Raw genomic sequence first — 27,572 nt, 5'->3', positions numbered from 1 at the left:
AGGCGAAGGCAGAAGCTTTAACCCACTGAGCCACCCAGGCGCCCCAAGTGTCGTGTTTTCTTAATGCTCTTGTGTAGTAGACTTATTATAAACGCATGCATCTCTTGGGGGCAGTATTGTAGAGGTATCTCTAGCTCTTGAAATCAGACTAACACAGTTCTCCGTGTCCCACATCATGCCCTCCAAGTCTCTACTCTGGCTTTAGCAGAAGTCAAATAGAAGTTCTCTAATTCCCTGTCACCCTGGAAAGATCTTTTCTCCTGCTCCCCTTCAACACCTTAGCCTGGCCACGACTCCATTTGCTTTGAGACTATTGGCATTAATCATACTATGCCTTTGTCCCTTTTTTCATTAGTCACCTTAAAAAAAAATCATCTCCCAAATTAAATCTATCACCCACATTCTAATCCTGACATAGGTTATTATAATATCTTTATTTTTTTAAAAGATTTTATTTATTTATTTGACAGAGATCACAGGCAGAGAGACAGGCAGAGAGAGGCGGAAGCAGGCTCCCTGCTGAGTAGAGAGCCCGATGTGGGGCTCGGTCCCAGGACCCTGGGATCATGACCTGAGCTGAAAGCAGAGGCTTTAGCCCACTGAGCCACCCAGGCACCCCTTATAATATCTTTTTAAAGCTGGTTATTTTTATAATGTCTTTTAAAATCTCTCTATGTCCTCTGTCATTCAGCAGAAAAATCTTCTGTATCTTTAACCTCTTGTGGAAATGTTTCCTTTGCCTTCATAATGTTTCCTTTTCCATAGCCTTCTAACAGAAATCTGGTTCTCTTAACAGAAATCTGGTTCTCTTAACAGAAATCTGGTTCTCTCAGAGGAGTTTTCTTCCTTGTCAGCCTTCTCAAGTAGAAGAGAACTACAGTCCTCTGGATGGGGGACAGGTGTTGTCCCATTTCAGACCATTCTTACTCTCTCCTTAAAACCACAGACTTTGAACTTTATGCTCTAAAACCATAACACTCACTACTCCTCTCTCTGTACTTACCTATAAATTCTGCTTCTCACCGATTTGTGCCTAGAAGATTTGAGATCCCAACCCTCTGTAACTCTCTAATATTGCTGTCATATTTTGGATGCCTCCACAGGATCATCTTTATCTCCCTCAACTTTAACCTTTCACCACCTCCTCACCCAGTAAGTCCTTAAACCTGGGATCAATCCAACCTCTTGTCCCTGATACCAGGATAAGGTCACTTAGCTCTGCAGACTAATAACACTAGAAATTAAGAGCAATTGGAAAATCTTTACAATGAAAGGCTTACCTGAAGAATAAACTTTACTGGAGCAGACAGTTTAAATAGATTATAATAAACACTGTGAAGGAGATAATACGCTCTCATGGGGCAGAGGGGCAAAGGAGATAGGAGGTGTGAGATGCCTTCTCTAGGGTGACAGAGATCTGGGGTAAAGTGAGACCTGAAAGAAAAAACTTGGTACAGCGTTAATCTTTTAAAAACATTTTATGTAGTGCCTTCTTAGTGCAGTAGGCAGCGCGTCAGTCTCATAAAAAGATTTTATATATTTATTTGAAAGAGAGAGAGAGAGAGAGGGAAGGTGGGAGCAGGAGCTGGGGGAGGGGCAGAAGGAGAGGGGAAAACAGACTTCCCACTGAGCAGGGACCTTATGTGGCTGCTCAATCCCAAGACCCTGGATCATGACCTGAGCGGAAGGCAGGTGCTAAACTGAGCCATCCAGGCGCCCCTGGAATAACATTTACTCAGTTGGTTGGACGACTGCCTTCGGCTCAGGTCATGATCCTGGAGTGTCAGGATCGAGTCCCACATCGGGCTCCCGGCTCCACGGGGAGTCTGCTTCTCCCTCTGACCTTCTCCTCGCTCATGCTCTCTCTCACTCTCTCTCAAATAAATAAATAAAATCTTAAAAAAAAAAAAAGTCCAGAAATCAACTTTTCCTCCTGGAACCATGACTCAGTTTATGCATAACCTTGCAGAGAAGCCCCTGGTGCTAGTGAAAACTGCTGTGAGTTACCCAAAGCCTCAGTGGGCTGATGGGCGGATTAACCACATTTTGGCACTATGCCAAGGTTGGGCTGGTTCTTCCAACCACTGCTGAGACCACTACAGCTATTTATAGCTTGAAAAAATAAAGAGTGTTCAGATGGGGAGCTTCAGACAGCTCACAGTTAAGGAAGCTCTGTTGAATGGCTTGGTGGCCACTGAGGTCTGGATGTGACTTTATGTCAGCGAGATCATAAACAAGTGAGGCATCATTGGCACAATGAAGATCAATCTTTAACATGTTTATATTTGGTTTATTATTATATATTGGTTTATTATTTTAGTGTTCTTGGACCATCTGGGATCAGACTGGTATTTGTTTTGTTTTGTTTTTTAAGATTTATTTATTTGACAGAGATTACAAGTAGAGAGGCAGGCAGAATGCAGAGGCTTTAAACCACTGAGTCACCCAGGTGCCCCCAGACTGGTATTTGTTTTTTTGTTTTTAAAGATTTTATTTATTTATTTGACAGAGAGAGATCACAAGTAGGCAGAGAGACAGGCAGAGAGAGAGAGAGGAGGAAGCAAGCTCCCTGCTGAGCAGAGAGCCTGATGCGGGACTCGATCCCAGGACCCTGAGATCATGACCCGAGCCGAAGGCAGCGGCTTAACCCACTGAGCCACCCAGGCGCCCCCAGACTGGTATTTGAATAAGATAATGTATCGGGGCGCCTGGGTGGCTCAGTGGGTTGAACCTCTGCCTTCAGCTCAGGTCATGATCTCAGGGTCCTGGGATGGAGCCCCACATCGGGCTTTCTGCTCACCAGGGAGCCTGCTTCCCCCCCACTCTCTCTGCCTGCTTCTCTGCCTACTTGTGATCTCCGTCTGTCAAGTAAATAAATAAAATCTTAAAAAAAAAAAAAAGATAATGTATCAAAAAGAAAAAAAGTCCAGGAATTAGCCCATATCTATATGCTCAATTGATTATTTTTTTAAGATTTTATTTATTTATTTGAGGGGAGGGAGTATAAGCAGGGGGAGGGGCAAAGGGACCGGGGAGAAGCAGGCTCCCTGCTGAGCACGGAACCCACTGGGCTCGATCCCAAGACCCTGGGATCATGACCTGAGCCAAAGGCAGACACTTAACTGACTGAGCCACGCACACACCCCTTGTCAAATGATTTTCAACAAAGGTGCCAAGTCAATTCAATGGGAAAACAACAGTCTTTTCAGTAAATGGTGCTAGAAAAATTGAATAGCCACAAGCCAAAAAGTGAATTCAGACCCCTCACACCATCTACAAAAATTAACTCAAATTGGATCAATGACCTAAATGTAAGAGCTAAAACCGTAAAATTCTTCGAAAGAAAATGTAAGAGTAAATCTTCATGGCGTTGGATTTAGCAGTGGATTCTTAGATATGACACCAGAGGCATAAGGAGCAAAAGAAGAAAGATAATTTAGCCTTCATCAAAATGGAAAACTTTTGTGCTTTCAAGGACATTAGCAAGAAAGTGAAAAGATAATGCACAGAAAGGGCAAATATTTGCAAATTATATATTTGATAAGGGTGTAGAATCCAGAGTAAAGTCAATAATAAAAGGCAACCCAACTTTTACCAATTCACAGGCGCCCTGTGAATTTTATTTTTAAGATTTTATTTATTTGAGGGGCGCCTGGGTGGCTCACCCAGGTGCCCCCCCCCCAAAAAAAGATTTTATTTGAGAGAGAGAGCACAAGCAAGAGGAGAGGGAGAAGCAGACTCCCCACTGAGCAGGAAGTCCGACACAAGGCTCGATCCCTGGACCCTGAGATCATGACAGACTCTTAACTGACTGAGCCACCCAGGTGTCCCTATAGTATGTGACTTTTAAAAGGGTGAATTTTAGGGACGCCTGGGTGGCTCAGTTGGTTGGACGACTGCCTTCGGCTCGGGTCATGATCCCGGAGTCCCGGGATCGAGTCCCGCATCGGGCTCCCAGCTCCACGGGGAGTCTCTCTGACCTTCTCCTCCCTCATGTTCTCTCTCACTATCTCGAGATCTCTCAAATAAATAAATAAAATCTTTAAAAAAAAAAAAAGGGTGAATTTTATGGGGCACCTGAGTGGCTCAGTGGGTTAAGCCGCTGCCTTCGGCTCGGGTCATGATCTCAGGGTCCTGGGATCGAGCCCCGCATCGGGCTCTCTGCTCAGCAGGGGGCCTGCTTCCTCCTCTCTCTCTGCCTGCCTCTCTGCCTGTCATCTCTCTCTGTCAAATAAATAAATAAAATTAATTTAAAAAAAAAAGGTGAATTTTATAGTATGTGAATTATATCTCAATAAAGCAGTTACTACAAAAAAAGATCTGGCATATTCAAGAAATAAAGGTCAGTGTAGTTGGAGAAGTGAGTGGTAGGAGATAGTTCATTCATTCATTCAAAAATCTATATTGTATGCTCACCGTATGTTCTAGATAGACATTGTAGATACAGTATTAAACAAAAATCTTCATCCTTATGTGCTTAAAATAGCTAACCAGCACCTATATAGCATTTATGAGATGTGAGACATTATACTTACTGTGTATATACCAACTCAGTTTTCCTAACACCGCTACGCCAGTATTACCCCCATGTCGCAGCACAAAGATGTTAAACCTACATGAGGTTCTGCAGTCACAGAGCCAGGCTGTGCGGCTTCAGCAGCTCGGCTTTTAACCTCCAAACTGTTCTGCCCAAACTCCATTCCAACTGGACCAACAGAGGAAGGAGCTGACCAGGCCACGGTAGGGCATTTGGAATTTATCCTCTGGGTGAAGGGATGCTATTAGAGGGTTTCAAGCAGGGGACGACTTATAAGGATTCCCCTGGCTCGTCCCAGTACACATACAGTATTCCAGGTGAGAAGATGGGTCAGGTCTGGTGAGGTCTTCATTTGATCTTTCCAGTTCTGTGAGGGCGGGTGTTGGTGGCCTCATCTTACAGATGAGGGGGAAAGTTAGGTATCTGGAAGCTTTTAAGGCCTCAAAGCTAGTGCCAGCTCTGTGAACTTGATTCAGCTGAACTTCTGAAGCCAGGTCCTACGGTTGGGTATCGAATGGCACCATCAGCTCATGCAATGAGGTAGAGAATGCCCCTGTTTTTCAATTTTTTAAAAAATTTTATTTGACAGATCACAAGTAGGCAGAGAGGCAGGTGGGGGGAGGGGAAGCAGGCTCCCTGCTGAGCAGAGAGCCTGATATGGGGCTTGAACCCAAGACCCTGAGATCATGACCTGAGCCGAAGGCAGAGGCTTTAACCCACTGAACCACCCAGGTGCCCCACGCCTGTTTTTCAAATGAAGCAACTGAGGCTGAGAGACCAGTGTTTGGTCTGTTTGAGCCAACTCTGCCCTAGAACTTCTGTAGTAGCCCATGTGCCCCATGGTCCCCACCTGTGTTCCTGAGGCCTTTCTAGAACACACATTTGGTTATGTGACACTCAGACTAAAAATGTTGTAGTGGCATATTACTGTGTAGATAATCCATGTTCCATTACAAGGAATCTGGAATCTTCTAGCGCCCAAACTGTCTGTGTTCTATGCGGAGTTCCTCAGCCCACCTGGCAAACTTCTAATTTTTCGAGACCAAACTGGTGTTGCTCATCAGATCCTTTCCCAACCAGCAAGCCAAATGCCTTCTTGTCAGTGTAGCCACAGAATCTTTTAATGTGCCTTAAGCCGACCATAACTGACAAGAGCACCATCTCCTTTTTGCTTCTAGCTCCTGGCCCCAAGAGAGGACCTGGGACCTAGGAAGCACCGAACAAGGCAGTGGCTGAGGCTTTACCACGTCACTGAAACCGCAGGTCTGGATCTGGGCTCCTTAGGAAGAGTATGGAATCTGCACTACGGAGAGTGGCAGAAGTGTCTGTCCTTAGTCCGAGAAGGTGCAGACATGTCCCAGGCCCTTCTCAACACACCACTCAACAGATTGATTTTTTCCCCCTCTTTATTGTTAGACACAATGTATAAACACGTAAAACAGGAAACAGCAGGGATCCTCTTGGACCTCAAACATCATCAAGGAAGGAAGAGATCCCAGAGACTTCTTTTAAAGTACAAGACATAGTGCCTGAACCAAAGGCATGGAAGGCAGGCCAGAGCCAGCAGAGAGCTGGACTAAAGGCTCCTTCCCTTTCCCCAGAGCCAGGATAACCCCACAGAGCCCCTCACCGGTAGCCAGTCCACACAGGCAGAAGGCCACCCAAGGGAAAACTCTATACCAGAAAGTCTTCTGCTCCTGGAAAGAAGGGCAACACCCTTCCCATCCTTGCTCCCTTGAGGGCTACAACTGAGGAGAGGGGAAGCAGTGTCCCATGTCACTCTGACCCCCTCCCCAGCTGCCCCCATATTTGGCATTTACCAAAGCCTGTCCCAGTTCAGGTCCCTGACCAGACCTGCCTTGTGCCCAAAGTTTGCTGGGGAGGGATGGAGAGTGGAAGAGGCTGGGTGTGAAACCAAGCAGATCTTTTATTTGCAGTCGTCACTGGGGCCGTTTCTTGTTGCTTATTTGTTTGCTGGCCTGCTCTTCCAGCTGCATGGCCAAGCGCAAGGCCTTGATGACATCTGGAAGGAAGGGGTGGTGGTGCACTGCGGGTCAGGGGCGTCACAGAGGCCCCTTTCCCTCAGGGCCGAGGCCCCACCCTCCAGCCACACCCACCTTGCAGCGCTGAGAAGTGCTTGGCTTGCTGGACCAGGGCAGACTCTGCCTTGTTCACGAAGGTCTCCAGGTCATAGTCTGGCTGCTCGGTCATCTCAGAGAGCTCAAGCCAGCCTGGCCCTTGCTGCGGTGACATGGGGGAAGCGCGTCAGTGCAAAAATGGACAAACCAACCTAGCAAATCCTTCCTGTGCCCCCCACTACCTATAATGCAGATGACGTGTGCGAGATGCCGGTTCCTTCAGCCACAGCCCGCCCTCTGCCTGCTGACCTCCTCCAGCAGAAATCCTCAGCTTGAATCCATCCTCTTTCCTGCCTCCAACTTGTCCCTCTCCCCAGGTCAAATGAATGTCACAATCTGTCTTGACACCACATCAGAAACGGGAGCAGCAACTTTATTCTTTCATCCTGTTTGTGCCCGGATCCTACCAATTTTGCCCCTTAAATGGTACTTGAGTCTCATGTCCTCACTCCAGTACTGAAGTGGCCACGGCCGCCCTCCATCTGGGCACCAACACCTCTCTTGAACTCTTTTAACAACAATCTCCTAACTGCTCTTAGCTCCAAAATGCCTCTACTTATGCTCTCCCACATTCCCCAACCAGGCTCCACACTGACCTAAAGCTCTGATGAGACCGTGTCCTTCTATCCGACCACATCCGCTTTATTCCCTTCTAAGGCATCCACTGCCCTCATGACCAAGTCCAGGCCTTGGGAGTGAACCATGGGTCCTCCAGCATCAGGTCCCCGCTGACCTGGCCACGGCCTTAAGCTCCATCATCTGCTCACTCCTTTTGCTTTGACCAGAGTGAGCCTCTCATTCTTCCTGAAAGTACCATGGCCTTTCACACATTTGTACCCCTGAGCACTCTGGGGAGGGAGGACAGGCTTAAGCGCTTGCTCTTCATGTCCCCTCCTCAGTTCTAAGTGGCCCAAGCTCCTTTCCGTGCTGCCCGAGTGCCCCACTGGCAGTGCACCCTCGGCCCCCCTCCGCTCTCCTACAGCAGGGGTCACAGCAGCACCAGCATCTACCGCCTCCTACACGCGAACTACGTGCTGGGCGCTGCTTTAGAAGCAGATCACTTAACCCTCAGGCGCAACCACCCTGTCTTGCCCACTTTAGAGATGAAAGAACTGAGGCCTAGTGATGATAAATGACTTTCTTTTAAGTAAGGAAATGACTTTCCTTTAAATAAGGAAATCAGCTTATAAATAGGAGAATCAGGATTGATCTAGTCTTACTTTACGGCGTGCTATCCATACCTCGAGTTTTTGGTCTTTGGTTTCAGCACTCACCAAACACTCTCTGAATAAACAAGCCAAGGTCTCTGCATATAAATCTCCCTCCAAAGCCTCAGTCAGGAGCACAGAGGAGAGACACTAGCTCTGGCTAGGAGGGTGGAGGAGAAAGGCTGTGTGGGCCAGGCTGGAGAAGGGGTATGTTAATTAGTTGTTCTAGAACATCTAAATGAATAGGTGGAGAATGAAGGAATGCTAAGTAGAGGCCTGCCTCTTGCCATCCCTATCTGAAGACCTGTGAGAGCAAAGCCCAGGTCATGTTCATCAAAGCACAGTGCTGAGCACCACTGAGGGCCTCTGCTAGGATACATATCCAATCCCTCCCTAGTCAGGGCCAGCTCCTCACCTGTACAATCTCCTTGAGCTCCTCCATGGCCCTTTCCTCCAACTCCCTGATCTGAGACATGGCTTCGTTAAAGCTGGACATCTGGGAAGATAGTTCCTCCTCTTCCTTGGAGAACTGCAGGGTCCCAAAGGAGAGGTACAAACTGTATGGCCTAGTTCCAGTCTCAGCAGGCCACACTTCTGTTCTGCCTGGCCCTACCCCACACCTTACATTGCCTGGGATCAGGGACCCATGAGAGCTGGCTTCCATCTCTTCTGTTTCCATTTGAGTTGGCTGCTCCCCACTGGACCCACTGTGGGGGCTCAGCTCCTTGACCCTGAGGAAACAAGACGGTCTCAGAGCCCACAGGAGCCTCCTTGGCACTCACGAGACTGCAGCACCACTCAGACCATGAGGCTCAAAGGGAGAAGCAGCTTTGGCTTTGGCCTAGAGGACCCATGCTGGCTCCCAACCAAGGCCTGAAGGGGACTGGGGCAGACCATCTAGCATCATGTCTTAACTCCCAAGTCTCAGCTTCACTGAGTCACAGAAGAATATCTTGAGGCACTGAGACTCCAGAGCTTCTTCCCTCTTCTCTCCTTCCTCCTGCAACCCTCTCCCCATCCCACTGGCCATGGGTACGAGTACCTGTCTGCATATCTTAGTGTGTTTAAAGTGTATTCACAGGAGCTTATGCCTGGTGAGATCATGGCAATCTGCAAAAGGGGGAAACAGGCAGTTAAGTTCAACCCTTAACAAGATCACAAGGGGACCAGACCACCTGCTGCTGGAGACTGCCAGGAACTGTCTGTGTAAGCTCCTGACTCCCACAGAGTATTGGAGCACGGAGCTAATTAAGCACCCGCTCTGAGGCAGGCGACTTGCCCCATGGCCACTGAAAATTAAGGCACCTTGGAAATTGGATATCTGCCTTTAAAGGTATATCTGGTTACCGCCCCCCCCAACCCATCGCTTTATGACTTTATTGACCCACTCTCCAAGGTCACATCTTAAGGAGCAGGGGCTCCTGCTGGAACCTTCTATTCACCCAGGCTCAAGAATGATGGGTTAGAGCTTAGTCTGAAATTCCCGCCTACCCTAGTTGGCCAGAGATTCCGTGAAGGGGAAGGAGGGCAGATCCTAGCTGGCAAGCCTTGTAGATATAATAAGGAAGGGGACAAAAATCATTTACAGCTTCGGTTCCTTTCCTATTTCTGAAGCTGGGAGCCATAGAGGAGACAAGAATTTCCCTCTCCTGATTCCCACAGCCCTCTTTCTGAGTTGTGGGGCCCCACTTCATGGGGTAAGTGAGCACTGACCATCCCCAAACCAAAAGCTTCCCTGATATACACTAAAGAGAGCAGATCCATTCCTTCTCTCTTGAACAGGCAAAGAGGAAATTGGTACTAAAAGGCCATCGCAGGGTGGCAGGGGGAGGGTAAGTTTAGGAGGCAGTGCGGCTGGGCTGCAGTCGGTTGAGCGTCCGATCCTTGATATGGGCTCAGGTCATGATCTCAGGTGCTGGGATTGAGCCCCACACTGGGCTCTGCACTTGGAAAGGAGTCTTTGCAAGGATTCTCTCTCATTGTGCCCCTCCCCCTACTTGTGCACACATGCAAGTTCTCTAATAAATAAATAAACCTTTAAAATAAATAAGTGGGGGGTGCCTGGGTGGCTCAGTCATTAAGCATTTGCCTTCGGCTCAGGTCATGATCCCGGGGTCTGGGGATTGAGCCCTGCGTTGGGCTCCCTGCTCAGCAGGAAGCCTGCTTCTCCTTCTCCCACTCCCCCAGCTTGTGTTCCCTCTCTCGCTGTGTCTCTGTCAAATAAATAAATAAAATCTTTTAAAAAAATAAAATGAAATGAAACAAAGTAGTGCCTAAATAAAAGGCAGCAGGGTTTGCCCACTCAAGATGAAGCCTGGAAACCCAGGTGGCCAGGGGTACCAAGCCCGCCCAGAAACAGGACTCAGGGTCTTCCCACGCCATCTCCAGAGCAACCCTACTCACCATGCAGGTCCTCGAGTTCTCCCCGATAAAGGAGTCCCTCAGCACCTGGGTCAGCTTGCTCTCTCGAAACGGTGTATGAGCCTTGTTCTGTCCCAGGGCCCTGATGCACTCCTGTGGGGCGGCAGGGGGCACTGGGGTCCCTTCCTTCCCTTTGAACCACCCACCCCCTTGCTCCCCCCGCAGGAGCCCCCCAGGCCGGCCGCCTGCGCCTCCACCTTCAGAGCCAGGAGGCTCTTGTTGATCTCTGCACCCTCCATGCGGGTCTGCCGGTCAGCGCTGGAAGTGTCCGCACCTCTCTCGTTCCCTGCCAGATCCACCAAAGAGAACTTGCCATGCACTCTCCCTTTGGCTCGAAGAAGAATCTGGAAGCAGGCATGGGAGCGGGAAGAGTTGGAGTTGGCAAACGTCTGCCCAGAGGTCCTGTGTCAAAAGAGAATGAAGAAAGGCTATGAGCCTCTGAAAGTTCCTGGCCGCTGTGACTCCCCAGAGTTCAAGCCACCCCACTTCACTGCACTAAGTTCTCAGTACAAGGGGCACAGGTCAGGACTCCGAGCAGTCCTGTGTCTTCTTGTCCCAGACTTCCGTTTTGTCCTGTGGGCAGCAGCTCTCCCTCCAGCTCCAGACCTAACAAGTTTTCCTGGCAGTGAAAGTACTGGATTCTGTGCTGCGGCCTTAGCAAGACGGCCCAGCTGCACGTGGGGAAGAAGTGGCCTGTGTGGCAGGGCATGGGGGGAGGAAGAGGGGTTGTCACCAACCACTTGTCAAAGCTTCAGGGCCCTGAGGAGGGCAGCCCCCTCCCTGGGCGTCCATAAGCCACCCAGCCCTCCACTGCACCATGCCCGGAGGCAGAGCACTTCCCTAACTCTGCAGAGGAGCGATGACACCATCACTTCCAGCCACAACAGACCCAGAGCACCTATCTCCCACCACAGAGGGAGAGAAGAGCAAGGAAAAGCCTAGAGAAGTCAGGAAGCATGCTTTGGGGTAAGAGCCTGGAAATAAAGTCTGCCTTGGTGGGGGGCGCCTGAGTGGTTTAGTTGGTTAGGCGCCCGCCTTTAGTTCAAGTCATGATCCTGGGGTCCTGGGATCAAGCCCCTCATTGGGCTCCCTGCTTAGCAGGGATCCTGCTTCTCCCTCTCTCTCTGGCATTCCTCCTGCTTGTACTCTCTGTCAAATAAATAAATAAATAAAAACTTTAAAGAAAAAAAAAAGTCTGCTTTAGTTGCATCTATGACACTCTGACTCGCTCCTGATGAGCCTCTGGCCCTGGGTCCTCTGCCCTATTGAGAGTCCTCAAGACAGGGACCCTCACAGCCCTCAGCAAGGTGCAGAGGGCAGCACTCTGCAGAAATAGCAATAGGCTCGGAGCGAGGGTCTGTCACTTTGAGCCAGGGATTGGGGGCTCCTTTCTGTCACCATAATTCTTTTTTCTTTTTTTTTTTTTTAAGATTTTATTTATTTATTTGACAGAGAGAGATCACAAGTAGACAGAGAGACAGGCAGAAAGAGAGAAGAGAGGAAAGTAGGCTCCCTGCTGAGCAGAGAGCCCGATGCGGGACTTGATCCCAGGACCCTGAGATCATGACCTGAGCCAAAGGCAGCGGCTTAACCCACTGAGCCTTCCCGGCGCCCTCCATCACCATAATTCTGACCTGCAGGCACTGCCCATGTCGATCATCTTGATGACGTCATCGGCACAGCTAACCAGGCGCTCCTGCAGCCCAACCACCTGTACCTGCTGCTTGCCGTCCTCCAGCACACGCAGCTTGGCTTTCTTGTTGAGCAGGTCGAACAGCTGTGCGGGGTAGGGGAACACACAGGGGAACAAGGCTAAGGCCGTCAGGGCCTGGGCACCCCACCCAATAGCTCATCTTTCAGGGCCTGTCGGGGCTGAGATAAGGGCTGATAGCAGGGAAGGCAGAGAGAGGCTAAGCTGGGTGGAGGGCAGTATCTGAGTCGGGCGGCCCAGTGTGCTAGGACTCTGCTACTTTGCCAGCTATGGGAGCCTGGACCCGTCTGTGCCTAACGGGTCCAGCCTTATTCCTCATCTGCAGAATAATGACCATAGTGCTTCTTCAGAGGTTACTACAGTGATTGAATGAGTTGAGACATGTGCTTAGCACACGATACCACATCAATAATCCACATTAGCTATAATTATTATTATTAGCATGGAGATCCTGGTCTGAGGAAGGCAGCTCTGTATAAGTACGGACGGTAGAGATAGAGGGCACAGAGCATTAAGGGGCGGAGGGGAGAATAAAAGAGATGAACAGAGGACAAACGTACACGATCAGGGGAAGGCTAGAACGGTCACAAAGGAGATGGGTCAAGGGAAGACAGGGCATACACAAGGCAAACCTCCCCCACAAAATGGAGCCCTGAGGAGCGTTACTGACCTACTTGCTGAGCCTGGGCCCCATCTCCCCATCACACACATCAGGGCAGCGGAGCCCATCAAAGCCTTGATGGTCCACAGATTGTTTGGTTTCTACCATTTTTAGCCAATCTCAAGGACTTAGATATTTCAGGGGCCCCAACAGTATAAATAGGGGCTCCTTGCCGGCTAGCTACCTTCCCATTATAGATCTCGAAGAATGTCACGTAGACTTCCAGGCCCAGGTTCCGGTAGCGGGGCTGATTCTTCAGGAGGAAGACGTCGCGGGCTGTAGGAGACAGCTGGGTAAGCAAGCAGCCTGGTTTCGTGTGCCCGACCTCAGTGTGGCAGAACACATACTTACAGGCCATGGCGTAGATCCCTTTGGATGCATTCTGGGCTTTCCCAGAGAGGTCTCCGCCCATGGTCTGCAAGGGAAGGGGTGAGAGACTGTGATGAAGGACCTTGGGCCTAGGAGCGAGCACTACAGGCTGCATCACTGCAGCGGGCCCCCACACAGAAGCTGAGAGGCTGCACCGGCCAAGGTATCCAGCACAAGAGTCTCTGGTGCCGGGGCATCGGCACCAGCGGCACTTTCTGCAGGAAACTTCCCTTTCAGGGACCCACCGTGACACCATGGGCAGGTGTGCTCCCTGCTAGGCCTGAAAACTCACATGTGTCTTGCCACTTCCCGTCTGGCCATATGCAAAACAGGTTGCTTTTCCCCCTTCAAAGATGGTCTGAACCAGTGGCCTTGCTGTGAACCTAGGAGAAAGGATAGGGGAGAATATGTATCTCTCCCTAAAACGTGCTTCCTAGAATGTGGCCCTATTGCTCCTTCACTGCAGATCTTCTGGGGTCTTCAATTCCTCCTTCCAAGTACTCCTCTCCTGCAAAGTGGTTCCACTGGACCCCACCCCCCACTTATAAACTGAAATTCTTCCAGTTAGCTGGGGAGGGCTGGGCTGACCTGCCAAGAAGATGGTAGCCTTCACTGACCGAGCCACCAACCCTCCCTCTGACCCTGAAGACCCAAAGTGAAACCCTGAGCTTAGCAGCTGACTGCTAGCATAAGAAACACTACAAAGATTAGAGGAAACCCTCTAAAGTAGGAGCTTAAAATATTTTACGCTTTGTGAGCCACATAGGTCTCACTTTTTTTAAAAGATTTTTTTTTAATTTAATTTTAAAAAATATTTTATTTATTTATTTGGCAGACTGAGATCACAATCAGGCAGAGAGGCAGGCAGAGAGAGAGAGGAAGGGAAGCAGGCTCCCTGCTGAGCAGGGAGCCCGACGTGGGGCTTGATCCCAGGAGCCTGGAATCAAGACTGGAGCTGAAGGCAGAGGCCTTAACCCACTGAGCCACCCAGGCACCCCTAGATTTTATTTTATTTATTTTATTTTTTTTAGTTTATTTATTTTTTTAAGATTTTATTTATTATTTTGACAGATCAGAAGCAGGCAGAGAGGGAGGGAGGAAGCAGGCTCCCTGCCGAGCAGAGAGCCCGATGCGGGGCTCAATCCCAGGACCCCAAGACCATGACCCTAGCCAAAGGCAGAGGCGTAACCCACTAAGCCACCCAGGTGCCCCCCTAGATTTTATTTTTAAATGATCTCTATACCCAATGGGGGCTTGAACTCACAACCCTGAGATCCAGAGTTGCATGGTCCACTGACTGAGCCAGACAGGTGTCCTGCTGTCACGTTTTAAAAAAAAAAAAAAAAAAAAAGAAATCCTTTAAAAACATAGAAACCACTCATTCTTAGTTAGAGAGCCCTTTTTATAAAAAGGGACTGTGAGCCAAATTTGGTCCATGGGCTGTAGTTTGTTATCTTCTGGTCTGGAGCAGTCCTGACAATAGAACTTTGTGTGAGAGCGCCCGGGTGGCTCAATCGGTTAGGCATTTGACTCTTGGTTTCAGTTCAGATCATGATCTCAGGATCAGGAGATGGAGGCTGAGTTGGGCTCTGAGCTCGGTAGGGAGTCTGCTTGAAAGATTCTTTCCCTTTGCCTGGGTGTGTGCGCTCTTTCACTCTCCCTAAATATCTAAATCTTAAAAAAAAAAAAGAAAGAAAGAACTTTCTGTGATGACAGAAATGCTCTCTACTGTGCTAGTAGCAGCCCTAGCCCCATGTGGCTAGAACGACTTAAAATGCGGCTAATATGACTCAAGAATTGAATTCTGGGACACCTGGCTGGCTCAGTTGGTAGAGCATGCAACTCGATCTCAGGGTCATGTGTTTAAGGAAAAAAAAAAAAGAGAGAGAGAGAGAACCAAATTCTTAATCTTATTTTTTCCTGAAATAGCTACAGGATGGTGGGGCACCTGGGTGGCTCAGTGGGTTAAGCCTCTGCCTTGGCTCAGGTCATGATCTCAGGGTCCTGGGATTGAGCCCCAAGTCGGGCTCTCTGTTGAGTGGGGAGCCTGCTTCCCCCTCTCTCTACCTGCCTCTCTCTCTGCCTACTTGTGGTCTCTGTCTGTCAAATAAATAAATAAAATCTTTTTTTTTTTTTTTTTTTAAAGATTTTATTTATTTATTTGAGAGAGAGACAGTGAGAGAGAACATGAGTGAGGAGAAGGTCAGAGGGAGAAGCAGACTCCCCGTGGAGCTGGGAGCCTGATGCGGGACTCGATCCCGGGACTCCAGGATCATGACCTGAGCCGAAGGCAGTCGTCCAACCAACTGAGCCACCCAGGCGTCCCTAAATAAAATCTTTTTAAAAATAAATTAATAAATAGCTACATGATGGAGTGCCTGGTGGGCTCAGTCAATGGAGGGTGTGACTCTTGATCTCGGGGTTGTGAGTTTGAGCCCCACCTTGGGTGCAGAGACTACTTAAAAATCTAAAAGTAAAACTAAAAACTAAAAACCACGTAAGGCTTGTGAGTGCTGTATTAGACAAAGCAGACTCTGACTCAGAGTCAGAGCCAGCTCTGTGATGGCTGACCCAAGAAAAATATGAGGCCAGGAAGGGCCTCAGAGTCCCGTGTCTTGAGTAGTTTTACCACAATATCCCACATGGAAAAGAGGAAGGCTGGGAAAAGAGGGGAGAAAAGGGGCAAGAGACTAACCTGTAGACAACTTCATTTGAAACTGTTTCATCAAATGCAAAGTCAAAGCAGAAGGCTTGGTTCTCCAGATACTTTGTTAAGTCTACTTTTAACTTGGGCTCATGGACCAAGAGGAGACACTTGCTGGGAATGGAAATCACATCAATTTCTTTCTTGGCCAATTCTGCAGAAGGAGAGTATTTCAGGGGATGATTCCTGGACACGGAGGATGTCAGACCAGAGCCTCCTTCTGACCGAGCTGGCTTACCTTGTTTATTCAGCGGCCGTTTCCTCACACAAACACAGATCCTGTGCTCTTCGATCTTTAAGAGGATGAGAGAAGACAACCACCCAGTGAACGGTCAGAGCAATACTGAAAGAACCCTTCCTCTTCCAATCCAGTGTCTGGCTCACTCTGGGGCCAAGACCCAACACCAGGACCCCTGTGCCTCCGCTGATAGTTACTCAGAGCACAGCAGGCAGCACTGAATTTCCTCCCCAGTTTTCTCACGCTGCTGCCTACGGGGTGCAGGTCTACTTCCATGACTCTCAGTAAGGACCTAGCCAACCTATGCAAGTGAGGGTGACAGTTTTGGAAATCAGACTCTCCCATCCAGCCTTAGTAGCTCCAGTCCAGCAAAGGGTACTGAAAATACCTCAAGGGCCAGTGCAGATTCCTGCAGGCCCTCACTCTGCTAAAGAGGAAATTTGTTTTTCATTTGTACACTTACTCAGGAAGGAGGGGTAGAAGCCCTTAGGGTTTACTTACAGGATCTGTCACAGTAAGTGGATGGCATTCCAAAGTAGTCCGAAATTCTTTGATCATCCGGGCAAATTCCCAGTTTGGAAAGCTGTTGTCATACTCCTGTTTGGGACAAGGGCAAAAAAGGATGGACTGTGGACCTGCTGCCATATAAGGGCTCTCAGAGCTCAGCTCTTCACATGCATGCGGCCTTCCAGTAGACAAAGCCCCCCAGTCTTACTTCCTCCCACCCTGGCTCTAGGTTGAGAACTTAGGAACAAATCCCTGAGGACGGAGGTTGGCAGGGAGGTGCCTATGCATGCACCAAACCAATCTAGGAACTAGGGCCAGAGCCACTGTGGCCTTTTTAGGAGACCAGCAGGTTGAGTTTCCCAAGAGCCACGAACCCAATTGAGGGGAAGTGCTCCAAACTGGAACTCCTTTGCAGCACTGCCCCCCGCTCCCATACATGCAGCTGGGGCCAGGGGAGCAGGAAAGCAGTCAACTCTGCCCTGCAGGTCCCTGCGATGGCACATATCAATCAGCAGGACATATTTCTTGCCCGAAGTCTTCAGAAAAATATCTGACTTATTTGTACTGAGTCCAAATGAGAAAGCAGTTAAATTTCCTAGATATCAGAACTGGAGCCTCAGAAATGCTGGGGCCCGACTGTATCTCCATTGCTGGTGAAGGTGCAGTTAAGGACATCTGTCCCAAAACCCTTGACCTAAGAAAAGTACCTGTGCTCGCTTTATTCTCATTTCGGAGTTCTGGGCCCTCTTCTCTTCTCGCTTGTTCTTCATTTTCTCCATTTCCTTCACAATACATGATTTCCTCCGAACTGTGGGAGGAGGGGGAAGGAAGCCCACTATTACCTGTCTAAGCCAGCCAGCCTACTCTTCAGCTGCTGTCCTGAGTCCTGGGGATTTTCCAGGACTAGGCCTTCCCCAGACCCTTGCTTTTAAATGACCATATGCAAGGAGAGGCAGCAACAGATGAGACTGTTGGGAGGGTCAACCCTGCAAAGTAAAGACTTGCACAAGCACGCTAGGCCTAACCCAAGCTCTCTCCACGCCTCTGTGGCATTTTCTAAACAATCAGAAGAGGAGATGCCGGGGCGCCTGGGTGGCTCAGTGGGTTAAGCCACTGCCTTCGGCTCAGGTCATGATCTCGGGGTCCTGGGATCGAGTCCCGCATCGGGCTCTCTGCTCAGCAGGGAGCCTGCTTCCTCCTCTCTCTCTGCCTGCCTCTCTGCCTACTTGTGATCTCTGTCAAATAAATAAATAAAATCTTTAAAAAAAAAAAAAAAAAAAAGACCATCCCTGATTGGTCTGATGGTCATTCTGGGTTATCCTTCAGGTGCTGGCCAAGACTTGAGCTGTGACAACATCTCGACTACATCAGAGGGCTCCTGTCAGCTAGTGGGAACAGGGTCACTTCTAGTGAAAGACCGATGGCCACAGGAAAACATGCTTCCATGTGACAAACATGGTTTGAATTCAGGTGCCAAAGCAGGCTAGGTTTGGGACAGGACGGAACAAAGCAGATAGCTCAGTGTATCTACCTGAGTTCACAGGGTTTGTAGAAGAGCTGCCTCGGACGGAATGGACCTGCTCTTCCACCTCCTCGCTGACCATCGTCAATGGTATTTCAGCCACTGCAGGGCAGGAGGGCCTAGGGGGGCCAGCTGTGGGAGAAGGAGAGTCATTGGAGAAGCAGGTAGGCAAACCAGAGCTGTGTTCCTCTGAGCCCCAGCAGGTCACAGGCCAGGACGAGTGCAACACACTGCCGGCCCAGCAAGGGCTGGGGCTCCCACAGTGTGAGCAGAGCCTGGGCTTTCCCTCCACTTCAGCCAGCACCTGCGCCCAGTCAGTCTCCCTGCAGCGGCTGGCTCCTGGCATCAAAATTCTTGGAGGGTGGGGCACCTGGCTGGTCATGCAGTAGACAGTGCAACTCTTAATCTCAGGGTTGTAAGTCTGAGCCCCGTGCTGGGTGTAGAGATTATGTAAAGATAAAATCTTTAAGGGGTGCCTAGGTGGCTGAGTCTCAGTCTGTTGAGTGTCCAACTCTTGACTTTGGCTCAGGTCATGGTCTCAGGGTGATGAGATCAAGATCAGGGAGTCTGGTTGGGATTCTCTCTCCCTCTCCTTCTGCCCCCACCCCACCACTCTCTCTTTCTCTAAAATAAACAAATAAATCTTTAAAAAAATAAACATAACCTTTAAATTGAAAAAATATATACATCTTAAAGGATATGTAAATAGCTCAGTACGGACTTCACCACAAAGGGAAACTCTCTAAAGGCCTGAAGATTTCAGGCTTGACCCACGTGTGGGTTCTTAGGCCAGGGCTTTCTACTCATTTGGAAGAAAAGCTAGGACTTTCTGACTTCTCCAAAGCTTTGGAGCCTGGATGGCTAGCAGGAACAGACAGAAAAGCCAGGAGAAACAGGAACCTGAGTACACCTGGGTGGCTGTTGGTTAGTATCTGCCTTTGGCTCAGGTCATGATCCAAGGGTCCTGGGATCGAGTCCTGCATCAGCTCCTTGTTCAGCCAGGAGCCTGCTTCTCCCTCTGCCTGTCTTTCTCTCTCTCTCTCTCTCTCTCTGCCAAATAAGTAAAATCTTAAAAACAAACAAAAAACAAAAAACAAAACCAGGAACCTGAGTGACAACTAAACATACTAATTCAACCCAGAAAGGTACATCCTGTGAGAACTCATTACTTTCCATACCTGGTTGTGTCTCTTTTATTTACCTTCATTTTATAAGAGCTCAATTTGATACATGTAAGATGTAATGATTATACATCTTACAAAATCTACACCTGCTTTATCTAATAAAAGCTAACAACTAAAAATATTTTTAGTTTAGTTTCTTTTTAAGATTTTTATTAGTTGACAGAGAGCACGAGCAGGGGCAGAGAATGACGGAGAGGGAAAAGCAGACGCCCCACTGAATAGGAGTCTAACATGGGGCTCAATCCAGGATGCTGGGATCATGACCTAAGCCAAAGGCAGCCACTTAACCAACCAAGTCACCCAGGTGCCCTTAAAAATATTTTAAAAATTTCATTTATACAAAGTCCAAAAAGGGAAAAAGCTAATTTATACTACCCTTAGGGGCTTAGGAACCGTCGGGAGCTTGATGGGGACTGTTGCGTTGCTAGTAACCCTCTGTTCGATCTGGGTGTAGTTACATGAGTGTGTTCAGTTTGTGAACCATACACTCAAGGATATGTTTGCTTTTCTGTATATATATTATGTTTCAATTAAATTAAAACAGTAAAATTAAATGATTTCCTAATAAGGGACCAGTGGGGTGGGGGTAGAACAGAACTGAAGCCAGGGGAGTAAGGAATCTCAGGATATTCCAGGACAGGGATAGGACAATGTGTGAGGAGCTGTTCCAGAGCCTCAAACAGGGAAAACAGATTCATCACTCACTGGGAACTGAAAAGTGCTTGCGGGAATTTGAGGACGCTGGTAGCTCTACCTCCATATCATTCTCCTGAGTGGTGATGCGAACCTCTGAGACAGTAGACATTCGAGTGGAGCGGCTGCGGAGACCTGAAGACCCAAGGGCAGTGGCAGTCAGTGCAGCACGATCAGGAGGGCCAACTGGGGCCACTAGGGGGCAACCCTCCAAGATTCTACACAGGGTCCAGACCCCCAGGAAAGGAGCCCACCAACTTCCCATTCCTTCCACCAGAGGAAAAGGAAAAATTAGAAAAGCCAAGTACTAGTGACCCCAAAACTAATCTGCTCATTCTGTCCATCTGAGAGCTTCCAAGAGCAAGGATATTTCTGACAAGAGCATTTGTCTTGAGTAAATGGGGGGACCTACAGCCGATCTGAAATCCCTTCTGAAGAGGCAGAGCTAACCTCAGAAAAAAAGCATTATTAAACCTTAACCATCTTACCCTACCACTGTACAACCTTCCCATATTTTAAAACAACACTGTAAGGTAAGTATCAGTATTCCCATCTGATGGGGGTGGGGCACAACAGCTCAGAGAAATTAAGCGATTTGCCCATAGTCACACTCAATTAGTAAAGGCTAGAGCCAGGATGTGAACCCAAGACTTTTAAGATTCCAAACCCTGGGCTTTTCCCACTGCTCCAGGATGATTTACAGAGCCAGGCCCGGCCACATCATCAGATCACTACATCATCAGGGTCAGCTACACTGATTTTCTGGAATCTTAAAAGAATGCTTAACTGAGAAAAAATGGAGTTGTATTTGAATTCTTGTTAATTTCTACCCATTTATATAGTTTCCCTCCATTAGAGAGAAACAATTTATCACCTACGAAGTTAAATCAGAAACTTGGAAATCGAATACATGGTATAACATAGGCAAACATTAACTTGGATGGAATTTCTGAGTCTCCTAAGTCTAGGCTGATCTGATAGCTCTGTATCAACCATTTCTTTCATTAAGAGCATAAATTGCCATCATTTTTCTATTTCCCAAAAGATTTGTTGTCATCTCGTGTTTCATTTCTACTGCTGAACAGCATGCACCCGTATCAGGATCTGTTTTCCATTGACAGGGGCTGGGCAATATCCTCTGAGCACAGGCATATGCAGTGCAACCATTCCCATTTCTCTCGCAGATCCCCAGGGTACAGCTAGCAAGAGGGCCAGCGGCCTACCGCTCAGGCCCAGCCCAAGCTTGCAATTGCACCACCTTCCACCTGGGCTCCTCCTAACCTGAAGCTCCAGGCAAGTAGTTTCTGGGCCCCTGCAGTAGGTGGACCCTGTCGGGCAGGGATCGCCCCTGGCTGGGACAGGCCACGCAGGCTGAGAGGGACAGCTGGCTCTGAGTCATGAGTGGGATTTCTTGGGCAGTTTGTACCTACAGCCACCGCACCCCCTACAGCTACAGACTATTATGGTCAGAGTTGGTGTATGTGGACTACTTCTGCAGAGAAAGCCCAACCTTCTCCTAGACTTCAAGGCAAAGCTCCTACTGGTCCCATCCTACCTTACCCGCAGATCTCCACAGCAACATCGACTATTTCTAAACAGCCTGGACCTAGCTTTTCTCTCAGCCTGCTCCCCACCTTACTCCAAGGCACACTGTTCCTTTGAGGAAAGAAAACAGGCCCATGGGTGGCTGATTACTGCTCTGGATTCTACAGAAAAGGCTTTGAGGCCAATTGGCAAATTTCCCAAATGAATCAGGTCCTTGGAAGGTTGGCCTAAGGGCTGGATTCTTTTTTTTTTTTTTAAAGCACTTTATTGAGGTATGATTGAAATACAAAAAGCAGATATCTATTCAACTCGATGTGTCTGGAGATAAACACCCATGAAACTATCATTATAATAATCGATGCCATAAACTAACCCATCACTTCCTAAGGTTTGTTCCTACTGTTTTGTAGTTTGTTTATTTTTGTTTCGTTGTTAATATACGATCCACCTTCACAGTAAAATTTTAAGTACACAATATACTGTTGCTAATCACAGACCAGATTTTTTACACGAGATCTCCAGAACTTATTTCCTATCAGTGAAGTTTCTCATGAAACTTTGTACTCTTTGACGAAAATCTCCCTATTTCTCCCTCCCTGTAGGTTGGATTCTTCCTAAGATGCTTGGAAGACAGCGCAGGACTCAGCCCACGTACAGTCACCTGCTAAAGTGGAGCAATGATTCTATGTCACCACTTCCTATGCCCCAGCAACATTACTCCAGGCACAAACCCCATGACAGTAAGCCAAGAGAAATCCATTTACCTTCCTTTGGAGCAGGAATTTTGGAGTTGACTGATCTGCGTTTTTGTTTCTGAAAAACAGAATAGACCATCACAATATATGGCTCCTATCAACATTCAAGGACCTATCTTGGGTCCATGTGTCAAGCTTAAGTCCTAAGCAGTCCCAGAAAATCAGCAAAAGTCAACAAGCCAAGCAGATCACCTGGAGCACTGGTTCGGCCACATGACAAGCACCTACCTGGACTGTTACATTCTCCTGCAGGGGCAGATTGTCCTTTGGGTGTAAGGGAAGAAGTTGTAAAAGCTCTGGGTTTATTGCGGCCACATCATCAAAATCAATCTGCAGAGAGCAAGTAAAAAGTTTTGGTGGAACAACATAGCTTCTTCAATCCAATCGCATCTCTGCAACCAAGGCTACCCCTAGATTCAGAATTTACCAATTTTATAAGTTCCACCAAGTACCAATAACTATAAACAAATAGTCGTTAGTCGTGGTTTACCATCTAGATGGATATTGGTTCCCGATTGCCAAGCCAATGGTAGATGTCAGTGATGAGAACGAGGTAAAGAGAAGGGTAGGCAGACAGGCAAATAGGCAGTCCACAGTAGATCTAGGCCACCTGGCTCCCCTACTGTTCTGCTGGGCAGTGGGGTCCTGCTGGGCACAGTCCCCTGAACACTTCTTGCTGGCTGACGCGGAGGAGGAAACAAGTTCTAACTGCCTCGGAGATAGTAAAAATGGAGGGCCCTTCTGGATCTTACGGGCGGGGAAAAGTTCCCGAGAGCTGCTACCTAACCCTAAGTCTACCTACATTTTCTACTGGGCCCAGAAACTTCTTCCCCAGTCATGGCTTCCTGCTCATGCCTTCCCTACTTCATGGTCGTGCTTTAATGAGGTCACAATTCTAGGTTTACATCACTAGAGTCCTGCAACCCTCTAGGAACAACTCAAACTTCATCAGCATAATTCACAGCAGTTCACAACACAGTACGAATGTGGTTATCTGCATCTCGAAATGGTTCCGAGCTGAAGCATGTACTCCAGGGTGCACGTTTTATTTCCTACATATGCAACCTGTGTTTATTAACTAGCTTATTTAAACATTTTTTAGGCACGATTAAGGCACTAGGGGGGAAAGTGTTCAAAGATGAATTAAGACAAACATTGCCCTTGTCTTCAGTTAGCTCATATTCTAATGGAGAAATCATGTGGACAGAGAGCTAGAAACCAGGGCAGCACAGGACAAGGATAGAATCACCAAATGCAAAAGCTAGCAAGTACTTCAGTAACCAAACTTTTGTCTCTGTTTCTTTTTTTTTTTTTTTTTTAAAGATTTTATTTATTTATTTGACAGAGAGAAATCACAAGTAGGCAGAGAGGCAGGCAGAGAGAGAGAGAGGGAAGCAGGCTCCCCGCTGAGCAGAGAGCCCCATGCGGGACTCGATCCCAGGACCCTGAGATCATGACCTGAGCCGAAGGCAGCGGCTTAACCCACTGAGCCACCCAGGCGCCCTTGTCTCTGTTTCTTGGAAAGCTACAGACCCTTACACCTCTCCTGTTTCTGACACTTAAACCACAGAAAACAAACAACAGAGGAGACCAATGATCTAACCATAGTTCTGGCATTAAGCACTCTCACACTGATGATTCAGAGTGAACACCTCAGTTAACATCTCAGGAAGGAGTAAGAGTGACAGTCTGAAGGTAGCAAGGCACTAGGCACGGTCACAGTGTGGGGCCTGGACACATCTACCCATGGGGCCAGCATACTCTGCAAGAAGGGTGTATGGTATAAGGAAAAAGGATGACTGATGTCAGATCCTGAAAAGGCTTTGAATACCAAAGATGTTCAGCCCTTATTCCAAAGGCAGTATCTGTGCTCACTTCGGCAGCACATATACCAAAGGCAGTATCTGAGCTGGAGTGAACCCCTGCAAGAGTTATATTTCTAAATAACAAAAAAAGGCTAACAAATGAAACCACAAGGAATTACTAATAGCTGGTTGAAAAGAATTTTAGGAACCTCTTGACTCAAGGGCAGATAGTGTAAAGTACTCAGTCCTTTTATTTCTCAAATATACCACCTAAATATCTGCATACCTTCCAGAGGGGACTATGCTAGGCAAGTCTTTTTCATGTGTTACTGCATTATGCTCCATGAAAGAAGGTCCAGGTCTGTCTTATTCACCTCAGTGTCCCATCTGGCATTTTGGAACCACTACAAAAGTGTCTGCTGAATAAATCCTACAATAGCCTTATGAGGTAAATATTATTATCAACCTCAGTTTTTTGGTGAGGAAGCTGGATTTCTTTCTTTCTTTCTTTTTTTAAGATTTAGTTTATTTATTTGACAGACCGAGAAAGATCACAAGTAGGCAGAGAGGCAGGCAGAGGGAGATGGGGAAGCAGGCTCCCCGATGAGCAGAGAGCTCAATGTGGGGCTTGATGCCAGGACCCTGGGATCATGACCTGAGCTGAAGGCAGAGGCTTAACCCACTGAGCCACGCAGGTGCCCCAGGAAACTGGATTTCTAAGAGAGCTGGAAACATGCATGAGAACACAAAATAGTAGGCAGAGGCAGACTAGAATCCAGGTTTTCATACTTCTAGCCCAGTGAACTTTTTATCACACCACAATGCCTCTAAAACATAAATGCCTTAGTCATACCTCTCCTCTTCTCAAAATCTTTCCAATTCTCCCCAGCGCCTACAGAAGAAAACCTTAAACATCTCAGTGCCAGAGATGAAGACCCTCTGGTCCCCTTTTTCAACTGTTCAGCATCCCGAGCCTTCCACTGCCTGGAGCAAGCTTCTTTACTAGTTCCTATGAGGGCCATCAAACTGTTTCGGCTAAGCCTTCCCATCCCACCCCCACCAGTCAAGCTCATCCTCAGTAAGTTACCACCTCTGAGATGCTCTAGCTCTATTCATCTTGCCATTTATCAACAAGTTGCCCTCTGTTATTTGGTGTTTCAGGAATATTTTGTCTCCTCAACCGGGTTATCAATTTTGCTCTCTAAACTGATGCGATAGGTAGTTTGCACTCAGAAGCTAGAGTACATAAGCAAGGTTTTAGGATTCTGTGCAGTTTGTCTTCTACAGACACACCAGAAACTGTTGATTGCTTCAATTGAGACCAGGCCTGACTAAATAAATTCCGAACGCATCCAAAGAGGACCATGTTTTAAGATTAGGGAGGGCAAGGCAGCATCAGATACAAGGCTCTCACAAGTTCCATTTCCAAATAGATCTTTTTTTTTTTTTTTTTTAATGTAATCTATCTGTCCAACAAGGGGCTCGAACTCAGGAACCTGAGATCAAGAGTCGCATGCTCTACAGACTGAGCTAGCCAGGTGCCCCCTCACACAGATCTTTTAGGGAAGAAGGTGTTAAATGTGGTAGAGGCATTCTCATAGAACTTACCTCTTTGCCCTTTGTGGCATCTCCTTCTGTCCATTCCACTGAAACGCAGGATTTCTCCAAATTCACAGTCCTTACATTGGCACTGTGGATTATGCCTACGGTATGAAAGTCCAGTTTACATCATTTTCACTTATGGAATCCCACAGAGACTCTAATGTGGAGTTGACCTGAAGGAAGGGACCGCTGCCTTTTTCTTTATTTTTCACACTAGAAGACAAATCTCCTGGCACCTCACCCACAGAATATCCCACTATGAGGTAGGCAGGGAACAGGACTTAAACTGTGCTGCAGGAGTAAGGATTCATCTCCACTCAAAAGAGAGTACAGGGGTGCCTGGGTGGCTCTGTGGGTTAAGGCCTCTGCCTTCGGCTCGGGTTGTGATCCCAGGGTCCTGGGATGGAGCCCCGCCTCGGGCTCTCTGCTCGACAGGGAGCCTGCTTCCCTTCCTCTCTCTCTGCCTGCCTCTCTGCCTACTTGTGATCTCTGTCAAATAAATAAATAAAATATTTTTAAAAAGAGAGAGAGAGAGTACAGCAAGGTGAAGGTATATTTGGGCAGAGAAGTCACTCTAGTCCTTAGGTACTGTTCCTCAACATGCACTGAGACTTGAGGCTGTAGAGCCCTCAGGTTTCCCTACCTCACTCCTGATGGTTATATCTGACCATTCTAATGACAGGGTATTATTAGACCCGCCAGAGATGCGGCAGCTGCTTAACCAAAAAAAGAGGACAGAATTGCACGCTCCTCAAGAGCAAAGATCTTTTCTGCCTGATTAACCCTGAATTCCAGTGCCTGACATACTGCAAATGCAGAATATTTAGAGAGGAACACAGGGGCCAGGAAGCCGTGGTCCCTACAAAAGCAAGGCAGTTTCAGAGGAGAACTCTGGAGGCGAAGTGAATCTAGCAATCCTAACTTCCCTAGGAGGACCACTGACTTGGAGGAGCCCCGCCCACTTCCGAGGACAGGCAGGGGACCCACCGCCAGGGGAGGCCCTGGACCCGGGTAGAAAAGACCGACTGCCGGTGCAGACACCCAGACCAGGTGGAGGCGGGGGAATTCCCAACAGTATCTCGACCCTGCCGTTTGGGGGGAGCAGTAATTTCAGCCGTCTCACAGCCCAAGTGTCCTCTTGATCTCGCGACCCCGCCTCTCACCATTACTGCGTTGGATCTTGATGGTAAGACCGGGAAACAGGCGGGCCTGAAGGGACGAGTCCATGGGCAGTCGCTGGGAAGAGAAACACGAAATGCAAGAAAAAAACCCAAAAACCCAAAAACCCAAAAAACAAACCCACAGCTCCGGTATCCCTACCAAGTCTTAACGCTGCGCAAACCGCCGCAGTTTAAATCCCGCGCGCCGGCGTCTCTCACAACGTCATCACGCTGCCACTGGCCTCGCTTCCGCCAGACCACGTCGCCCTCCACAGCCTATTGGGATATGTAGTCTCGGGTCGGTTTTCCGGCGCCTAGGACCGCCCACCCGCCAGCCACACCCCCACGCGCTGGGCCTAATGGGAACTTGGGAAGCGTCCGTGACAGGAGATTTCCTGTTCCCTACGTAAGGCGGAAAGCTGTGTGTGCAATTGGTTTCCCCCAAACTGAGAAACTCCAGTATGGTGTTTGAGACCGAGACCAGAGGGTCCTTCAGACAGGGGTTTAAATCGCGACTTCTTCAGCTACTAGTTGAGAAACTGGACTCGTGCTTTCCTTTGCGCAATGAGGAACGTTCTTTCTCTTCTCTCTCTCTCTTTTTTAAGATTTTATTTGACAGGTAGAGAGAAAGCACAATCATGGGGAGCGGGAGAGAAGCAGGCTCCCCGCTGAGCAGGAAGACCCACATGGGGCTTGATCCTAGGACCCTGGGATCATGACCCAAGCCGAAGGCAGGAGCCTGGATCGTGCTTTCACCCTCACGGAGTTATTGCGAAATTTAAATGAGGAGCTATGTTTAAAGTGCCTGGGAG

General features: G+C 48.2%; 1 protein-coding gene across 2 annotated transcripts; it reads right to left on the bottom strand.

Moving 5' to 3' along the window:
* Positions 1-5,925: 5,925 nt before the first annotated feature.
* Positions 5,926-26,985, bottom strand: KIF2C (kinesin family member 2C). Of its 2 annotated transcripts, XM_044238083.1 has the most exons (22): positions 26,921-26,985; positions 26,764-26,836; positions 25,607-25,701; positions 22,422-22,523; positions 22,203-22,251; positions 19,906-20,028; positions 18,026-18,148; positions 17,202-17,302; positions 16,489-16,584; positions 15,988-16,042; positions 15,741-15,903; positions 13,338-13,428; positions 13,028-13,091; positions 12,861-12,952; positions 11,939-12,081; positions 10,502-10,706; positions 10,287-10,397; positions 8,926-8,993; positions 8,509-8,614; positions 8,299-8,412; positions 6,655-6,778; positions 5,926-6,560 (listed from the first exon to the last, which is right to left on the bottom strand). In XM_044238083.1, exons 2-22 carry the CDS (start codon positions 26,825-26,827, stop codon positions 6,478-6,480), a joined length of 2,172 nt encoding a protein of 723 aa, XP_044094018.1. In that variant the 5' UTR covers positions 26,828-26,836; positions 26,921-26,985; the 3' UTR covers positions 5,926-6,477. The 2 variants fall into 2 exon arrangements, with proteins under 2 accessions (XP_044094018.1, XP_044094017.1); XM_044238082.1 differs by having other exon boundaries at positions 26,764-26,961.
* Between the last annotated feature and the right edge of the window lie 587 nt (positions 26,986-27,572).

This window comes from Neovison vison, chromosome 2, assembly GCF_020171115.1.
Source record: "Neovison vison isolate M4711 chromosome 2, ASM_NN_V1, whole genome shotgun sequence".
Classification (NCBI taxonomy): domain Eukaryota; kingdom Metazoa; phylum Chordata; class Mammalia; order Carnivora; family Mustelidae; genus Neogale; species Neogale vison.
The sequence above is the reverse complement of the archived record's forward strand: the minus strand, read 5'-3'. Positions and strand labels throughout refer to the sequence as shown.